The sequence below is a fragment of the Puma concolor genome, chromosome A1 (genome assembly GCF_028749965.1).
Source record: "Puma concolor isolate L17-30 chromosome A1, mPumCon1.1.hap2, whole genome shotgun sequence".
Lineage (NCBI taxonomy): Eukaryota > Metazoa > Chordata > Mammalia > Carnivora > Felidae > Puma > Puma concolor.
Genome location: NC_141667.1, coordinates 112,001,185 through 112,010,534, shown reverse-complemented (window position 1 = coordinate 112,010,534; position 9,350 = coordinate 112,001,185). Strand labels below are relative to the sequence as shown.

General features: G+C 39.8%; 1 protein-coding gene across 4 annotated transcripts in view; it reads right to left on the bottom strand.

The window, feature by feature from the left end:
• Positions 1-7,552: 7,552 nt before the first annotated feature.
• The window catches only part of ERCC8 (ERCC excision repair 8, CSA ubiquitin ligase complex subunit), a 64,235-nt gene continuing 62,437 nt past the window's right edge, over positions 7,553-9,350 (bottom strand). For all 4 annotated transcript variants that reach the window (XM_025924389.2, XM_086700244.1, XM_086700249.1 and 1 more), the window contains one exon: positions 7,553-8,221. In XM_025924389.2, coding sequence (XP_025780174.1) covers positions 8,153-8,221 — 69 coding nt within the window. In that variant the 3' untranslated portion in view covers positions 7,553-8,152. The remainder of the gene's footprint in view (positions 8,222-9,350) is intronic.

Below are 9,350 nucleotides of genomic sequence, written 5' to 3'. Positions count from 1 at the left end.
TTAACCGACTGCGCCACCCAGGCGCCCCTCATTCAGCTTTTAAGTAACAGAGCTAAAGGTTTTTGTTTTCTGATGCCTCACCAATAGTAGGCTTTACGTATCTTTGCGTCTCTTCCTCAGCAGTCTTCATTTTAAAGTTATTTTTATCTGTTAACACAATTGTTACAGTCAAAGGGTTTGTCTTCAGAGCTTTCTTTAAAGGTATTGATTTATGGAGCACCTGGGTGGCTCGGTAGGTTAAGCGTCCAACTTCAGGTCAGGATCTTTGCGAGTTGGAGCCCTTTGCTGTCAGAACGGAGCCCACTTCAGATCCTCTGTCCCCCTCTCTCTGCTCCTCTCCCGCTTGTACTCTCACTTTCTCTCAAAAATAAACAAACGTTAAAAAAAAACAAAGATTTTTATTTTAAATGGAGCTTTTTCATATAAACCGAACAGAATGCTTCAGTTAAAAAGGTTTCTTTTGTGTGTGTGTGTGTGTGTGTGTGTGTGTGTGTGTTTTTTCCATTACAGTGTTTCCTTAATTATAAAGAAAAGGCTTAATAGAAAGTGTAACAGCTTATCTATGATGCTATTTTCGGGCTTGCTATTAAACATAGGTTTAGGGCTCTGTCAATAAAACATGTGCATTTATTATTTCTGTTTTTTAAAACTAGGCATTTCATGTGTGTAACAGGAATGACTTCAGTTAAAAGTGGGATCAGTTTGAGGGAACTGAACAATCAGGTTAAGTGTTTTTTGAAACATGGTATGATACAAGCACCCTCCATATCCAAAATACACATACTGTTAGCCAGGACATGGTGGAAAGACACGTTGTGAAATGTAAAAGGCCTCAGAGAGAAGTCTAAGTACTTTTCTAATAGGGTCATTGATATCTACTGTCAATAAAGTATGGACAAATATCAATGGAATGAAACAAAAGTTTCAAGTGGAAGCCTCCATGAAGCTTTCATTATTTTTCCAATATATTCCGCAAATGTTAAAAAACAGAACAAAACAAAGGTTTAAGGTGGAGAAGAATACAAAGCAATAATTTAAAAGCCTCTTTTGAATGATTACAGTCAGGCCTGAATTAATGACCTCAAAAATTAAGTGCAAAATCTCCAAGTAAACAACAGAAATAACAAAGCAAATATTTACTGAGCACCTACTATGTGTCAGGCACTGTTCTAGGATTTTTTTTTTAAAGGCAAGCAGGAAGGAAAAGATTATGAAGGAGAGATCAAAGTAGACTTTATATGCAACTAGGTAATTTAGAGAAGGGGAAAAAAAGGAAGGAGAAGCAACAATTAAACAAATATTAGAAGAAAATATCCCTGAGCTGAAAAAAGGATTGAGGCTTTCGATGGAAAAGCTTGTAAGAGGTCCAGGAAGTGGGCATCTGGGTGGCTCAGTTGACTGAAAGTCCAACTTCGGCTCAGGTCATGATCTCACAGCTCATGAGTTCGAGCCTTGCATCAGACTCTGTGCTGACATCTCAGAGACTGGAGCCTGCTTCAGATGCTGTGTCTCCCTTTCTCTCTCTCTGCCCCTCCCCTGCTAGCGTTCTTTCTCTCTCAAAATAAAATTAACGTTATTTAAAAAAAAAAAAAGAAGTGGTAGGAAGGCAGGGGAAGACTTATCAGATATCTTGATAAAATTAAAGTACTCTAAGGATAAGGAGAAAGAAAATCTCACAGATGACAAGCTTCTAGCTATAATGAGTTCCCTACAAAGGGAAAACAAAGTGATTTTGGAGTTCTCACTTGCAATAATAGGATCTAGAAGAAAGTGGACTAATAATTGCACACTAAAGAAAGAAAAGGGTTGCCACCCAAGAATCCTACAGCCTGCAAAACGATCATTTCCTCTGCTAGAGGAAAAGAAGATATTTAGTAACTACAGATATCATTCAATACATCACCTAAGGAAAATATAGTGCAGTTCACAATCTCTAGTACTATACATGTGTCCCTAAGTAGGGGAATGGCTGAAAAAAAACTGTGGTACGTTCACAAGATGGAACATACGAGAATCACTTAGTGTGTTAAACTTTGCACCTGGGATTTGTTCTAAGACACACAGACATGGAAATGATTGTCATGAAGGAGAAAGTATATACACACAGATCCCTAAAACGAGGGGGCAAGGCACACCATGCCATGCAGCGCCAGGTGGAGAAGGACCATGGCAAGTCAGGAGGCAGAGAGGGAGGGCAGAGCATGGCCCAAAGCCTTTCCTAGGGTTTTGTGGGAAGGAATGGATAAGGCAGGTAGGTACGGTGAATAAATTTAGGATTAGATAGTTTGAATAATTTTGGTGGTCTCTGGGCTATTGGGGTGGTTCCTAGTCATCTGCTTCCAGACCCAGGGGTGATTTAGGGCAGTAGGAATACTGCATTGGTGTTTGAGTTTGATAAAGGAGATGCTTGAGGGCATGGACTGTGGAATCATTGGTTTGTGTATCAAAGACTCATTCCCAGGGGAGTCAGTCATTCGCTGTCTGCGGGAATTAGTCTTGGAAGTGGCAATGTCGTCAGGAATGCTACAAATGCCGGGGTATCAAGAATGAAGAAAGTAAGAAAATATAATCAATACAGTTGCCTTGTGATACTTTGGCATCATTATCAAGGAACTTAGAGGTGATGCTAGTGGAGGCTACAGTGTAAGTTGCTCTCAACAGTGTAGAAAACACTTTACTATGCTAGTAGAAAGGAGGAACACAAGTTGAGTTTTAAAGAGTCCTTGTTGGCCAGCCCTTAAATATATGTCCTATTTATGTGGCATTGGCTAAGAAAATTGATCTGAAATTCTTGTGGTCTCTAACAGTATCTTGGTGGAGTTGTAAAGTATGTTAGAAGTATGGGATCTATACTTTTATCTATAAAAGCATAGACCTATATCTATATCATGTGTGTGTGAGTGCGCGCGCGCGCGCGCGCGTGTGTGTGTATATATATATATATATGTGTGTGTGTGTGTGTGTGTATATATATATATATATATATATATATATGGCAGGTCCAGCAGTTATTTTGTTGCAGGGTATGATTAGTATGATTAAATGGTATGTTAGTAAAGTGTATGCAAAGATTTGTGATATCGTGTGTAACCAAGGAGAAAAGAATGGCTGTGTTGGTCATGGTGGGAGATGCAAAGTGAGAGAAGGAAAAAGTCTTGGTAAGTATGTGATCCTCTCCCCAGAGGGTTGAAGGATTTTTACTGATATGAGGCAGGTGCCTCTGGGGAAAGCAATGATCTCCATTAATATTTAGAATGGCACAGACAGTAGTAACATTGACAAGATTTCTCTATGGGCATGGGAGGGTGGGAGTAGCAGGGAACAAAGAACATGGCTGGATCATGGGCTAAGCAGACAGTAAGCTCATAAACATCATGGGATCCCTACTATTAAAGGAAGAAAAGCAAAAATATCCTGTGTCCAATTTTTGCCTTAAGAGAGGCAGCCCATTGGCACTGCTGAGGCCAAGGTTTTAGTGCCCGATATGAAGTCATCTCCCAAGAGTGAGGTCTTGGACTGGGGCAATATTATCTAGGATGTGGAATGGGGTATCCTTTCCAAGGGGGTACTCACTTGATGTGATGTGGGTCTCAACATTTGCCATGTTTGGTTGAAACAATGGCTTATTTAGAGAATTTGGACCTCCAGATTGTGGTTAATTAATGAAATTAATGAAATCATGCAGAACAGTGATCTAAGACCAACAGTGAACAGTAAACAGTCAACAGTTGACTCAGTTTTTGTTTTCTGGTAGAAGTTTAGGCTCAAATGAGTCACATATTAGATGAACAGCTCTCTGGTCCATGCAGTCTGGTTAATGGGTCCCAGAAGAGTACGCTCCCTTGAAATGGCCTTTGGCCTTTCTGGGATAGGAGAATGATAAAAAAATTTATAAAGATAGGCAAAGACATTATAAAAAGGGCCTCATAAATAATGAAATGTTTATATACATGGAGGCAAGACACATCTCCCTTTAAATATAGGAAAGGGCAATGGAAAAGTTTTCTAAGCTGGTGTGAGGTGTAATTTGGCCAAAGGGTCTTGAATGAAGAGGAGAGTAAAGTCTGGAGCAAGAAAGAGACCCTTCAGGGGTCCATTTACCTGAATGGAATTTGAAAAGGAGTTATTTGAGAAGGCCATTATATCTCCCAATCAAACCAGCTATCTGGGACCAAGAAGGGACATGAAAGTTCTATTGAATACCTTTTCCAAAAGACTAGCATTGCATATTTTGGGGAGTAAAATGCACAGCTTGCTTATTATAAGTAGTGTCTATAACTCCTAAGGTAATATGGAGTGTCTGGGCAAGGCATTGTATTGTGACCTTAATACAGCTGGAGATGTGTAATTGATTTAGATTTTGGCTATCTGTGAAGCAAGAGAGTCCTAGAGTTTGCTTGTTTCTCCCTGAAAGGGACAATTTTTAGGCAATGGCCCAACAGTTTATAACTAATGTGAAGATGAAACTACTGATTGGCTAGGACATCCAGCACTAAGATGACTGCATGAAGTTTGGCCAACTGTGTTGTTTCTTGGGTCCTGTCCTTTATTACGGACATCTTGGCCAAGAGATGAAAAGCAGCAATATCCGCTGACTCCATCATGTATGACAGGTAGCAGTGCCCATTGCTGTTCATTCAGTTAATCCCAACTGTCTTCCCAGGTGGTCAAATGGTCTAGGGGAGGGGTAGCACTCTCCAACACCATGGCATCTGGCAAAGGACTGAGGATAGGGGAAGCCACCTTCTCCTGCAGGTGCATTATACCAGACAGCCCAGGTTTGGCTCCATCTTATCTTAAGGAGGCCTTGGTAGCTATACCGAGTTTCCAGTGTGCCATTTCCATGACCTAAAGAGTAACAGGCTGCTGGGTATGAAAGGTGACAGGTCTGCGAGAGCCTCTATTTCCCAGACAGCCCTGCATATATTTATTTGTTGTTTTAATGAAGTATAGCACAAGGCTAAGAGGGGCAGTTTCTTGCATCAGAAGCCCTTGGGCAGCTTATGGATATCCTAAAGGTCCAGAGACTCCTGGAGGCATGACGAGAGGTTGCCTTTAGTGGAGTCCTTGAGAGCACTAATGGGAGTCCCTGTTGATTTTAATTTGGAAGTAAAATCTATAAGTAAAGAATATGTTGTTATTAGAACCCCAAAAGTACTAAATGTTGGAATGTATATCCTAAATGAATGTATCAAATGAGTCTCCTTGGAAGAGGATGCCATTAATATAAGGTCGTATCTGTGCTCCTGGAAAAAGGCGGATGCAGTTGAGATCTGGTCTACAGATTGTATGCAACGGAAAAGCTGTAGAGGTACCTTATGGGTAGCCTGGAAAAGACTCCTTATGTCCCTGTAAGGTGGCAGCAAACTACAGCTGAGAGGCTGTTGAAATAGGCACTAAACAGAACACACTGACCAACTCTATAAGAGCAAAATATTTACCAGTATTTGAATAGAATCAGTAATCCTAATATTTAGTATTGGGTATGGGGAGACGAATAGATGGGACCACAACATTAATGCTTATAGTAACCCATCATAAGGTGACCTCTTTATATTTTTGTTATATAAATTCTTCAGTATATTAATCTTAGTATATAAATTTTGGATTTCCAATTGGATTATAAAACTTTGTTTTATTATTATATATGTATATATTATTTAATTACCTTTTACTTTCTCTGCTTGTATTTAAGGGCCTGCTTTTTTTGTTAAAAAAATTTTTTTTTTAGTTTATTTATTTTGAGAGAGAGAGCATGCCCAAGTGAGTGGGGTAGGGGCAGAGAGAGAGACAGTGAGAGAGAGAATCCCAAGCAGGCTTTGCACTGTCAGCATAGAGCTAGATGTGGGGCTCGAACCCATGAATCATGAGATCATGATGTGAGACGAAATCAAGAGTTGGATGCTTAACCGACTGAGCCATCCAGGCGCCCCTTGCTTTTGTTTTTATATCAGTAAGTAATTTAGGACCACCACTGTGTTTGCTAGACTGGTATTTGCTTAGTATCTAAGACTGAAAGTCCCTGTTTTTTTTCCCCTGGGCTTGTGACTACCTATAGTGTCAGTCATTTTTCCTTGGTTTTCTCCCCTTTTCAGGCTTTTGCCCTCTGAAGATTCAGTTTTCACTTTCTTTTTCTGGCTGATAAGAGGAAAAGCAGGGCCCAGGTATCTCTAGGCAACTTTTCCCTGGGATGGCCCAGTGCACAGAGTAATCAGTCCTTGCCTCACACTCCCACCTTTTAAAAAACAGAATCCTTTAGAAGGACTTGTATTTCTAGGCAGCTCAATTTTTTCTTTCTTTTTTTTAAATATTCTAAATGTTGTCCAATAAGTTCCCGGTGGTCTTGAGTGGTGTCTGTTGTGAGCCACAGCGCCCTTGTCCAGGACGTCCCAATCAACCTTAGAGGAGCTACAGTCCACATCTTGGAGAACAATGGTGGCATCAACTTTACCTGTAACATTGTTTTGAGCATGAGATGCTTTGCATGCTGATAAGCAGAATCTCTTAAGAGCTTTCCTTTCCTCCCTCTTTTCATTAAACAGTGTATATTTATAGAATTCCAGAGATGGGACCTCTTACAACCCTGTGGTTACAGGAACAACTCACTTAAGACAGCAGCAAGTGGATGCAGACGATTATGCCCTAGACACTAGGTACTTCCATCTCCATGACTCAGATGGCCTCACTGCTGGTCAGTGCTACCCAGTCAATGGATTCAACTCCCATGGCAATGGGAGGGTGGTCACCCCTAATCCCCTTCGGAGGGAACTTTCTGTCCTGGACTCCGGGTGGTCCACCAAGGTGGGGAAATATATCAAGTTCTCCCTTTAGATTGGGATATCAGGGCAATACCCAACAACAAAAAAACAACGCAATGCAGAAGCCACCAAGCTGCAAGTGCACCAAAATCAGGGGTGCCCTTTCAGGCAGGGACTACTGACTGTTAGATATAGTTTTAAGCCAAGAGCAGTTTGAGGACATATAATTTCCATTTGGTGTCAAATCACCCAGCTTGTTGTGCCAACTGTGTTAAGATTTTTACGTGGGATTTGTTCTCAGCAGGTATGGTAAGATATACAGACACAGAGAAGATGGTCATGATGGAAGAAGTTTATACTCACAAATCCCTAAAACCAGGAGACCTGGCACACCATGCTATGCAGGGCCACAGGAAAAGGGCCAGGATTGGTCAGGAGGCCACCTCTCAAAGGGAAGGGCAAAGAATGGGTCAAAACCTTTACTGGAATTTTTGTGGGAAGGATTGAGTGAGGCAGGGTAGGTACACCAAGTTTAGTGTTGGATAGTTTGAATAATTTCAGTAGACCGTGGCATACAAGGGTGGCCCTAGGGTGAATTAGGGCAGGGAGAATATTGCCTTGGTGTATGAGGGTTGGGGATATGGACTCTGTATTGGTTGGTTTGTATATGAAAGGCAGGCTCCCAAGGGAGTCCTGTGTTATCCCTAGGAATTAGCTAGTCTTGGGAGAGGGCAGTGTCACCAGGATCAAGGCCCCAAAGGCCAGAGTATAAGGAATACAGAAAACAACAAAAATATAGACAAACACCTATTTATACCAAATAACAAGGACTCCTATGAGCTTTAACTGGAAACAAAATCAAGACAGAACTGTATACATTCCATTTTTGCAAAACAAAAATACTTCCCCATCTATATCTATATAGGTCCATATAGGATTGTAAAATGTGAAAGAACACACACACATACTTGGTTAATAATGTGGACTGTCGTCAGGGATGGGGAGAGAGATGCTCATGTGGGAGGAGAGGAACTTCCATGACAGCAGCAACATGCCAAACATCCCATTATGTAAAATTATGTTATAAAAAGATGCATGGAAGAATGGCCACCAAAATGTTAGTAGTAGTTACCTTAGGGTGATATGGTTCCAGGTGACTGTTCAAAAGTCATTTGAATTATTTATAAGGAGCATGTATATTTATGGAACTAGAAAGAAGCAATACAGTTATTTGTGGCTTAGAGGAAGACTTCTTTTTAAATTAAAAAAGAAATTCCAATTTTAATGATAATTTAGCTGTCACTGGACAGTTAAGAAGAAAACAATACCCACACAAAACAGTCGCATTTTAAAAGTTTCATCAACAGAGACACAGAGGTACTCAGGATTGATGGTCATCCTTCCTCATCACTGCTGCTCCATGCATCTTCAAATGCTGGATTTAACTGTGATTTGGTTGTAGGCTAAAAAAGGGAAGGAAAAGGAAAATTTGATTGTCTTACCTCATAATTTTAAGCTCACAATAGTTATGAAATATATCAAATGAAAAGCAATTACGGTATTTTGAAAGTAAATAAAATTGTTCATTTAAAATAAAATACAATGTATGTGGGCATTATGAGCCAAATTTGCGTCTTATTCTGCAGCTTTTACATTTGCTACAAGAAACACCCCACATACAATGTAAGGCAATGTAGCTTCATTTTAAATAGGCCAGAATTTATCCAAATTATCTGTGTTTCTGTCAAAGTAGTCACCTTATAAACATACACATAAATGCATTTATGTATATACCATGATGCTGCTATGTTTCTGCACGTCTTTGGAATTATGTGAAGAAGACAGCACATTGACATCCATGTTAATGGATGCTAAGAATGGACTCAGGTCTACAGTCTGACCTGATAGCCCAACATATTAATGTTGGCAACTTTTTATTATTTAAGTGGACTTGACTTTACAAATAAGCAAATATCCATATAAGGGGAATAAGATGTTCATCAAACTAAGTAACACCATCTTTGGTCCGAAGACCAAAGTTATTAAGTAGTGAGGTTTGTTTGTTTGTTTGTTTATTTATTTAGATAGCTGGTAAAGTAGCTCAGAAGTATATGAAAAATGTGTCAAAAATGGTAACATATTTGTCATCAGCATATAGGTTTTCCAGGGAGTTTTCTTTTCAAGATAACATGCATTTGGATGGTGTTTATTTAAAACAACAAAACAGGGGTGCCTAGGTGGCTCAGTTGGTTAAGCATCTGACTCTTGATTTTGGCTCAGATCATGAGCTCATGGTTTGTGAGACTGAGCCATGAGTAGGGCTCTGCTGACAGCGCAGAGCATGCCTGGGATTCTCTCTCTCTCTCCCTCTCTCTCTGTACCTCTCCCACTTGTGCTTGCTCTTTCTCTCTCATTCAAAATAAATATACATATAAAAAATGAAACAACAAAACATCACAGTATTCTTATAAGTTTAGAGTTGTACCTAATAAAAGTAATCAGCAATTAGAGGAATATTAATTATCTGTGACATTTCAAATCAATTCACTTTCTGAGGAAAGTTTTTGTTTTTGTTTTTATTTTTTTTAATGT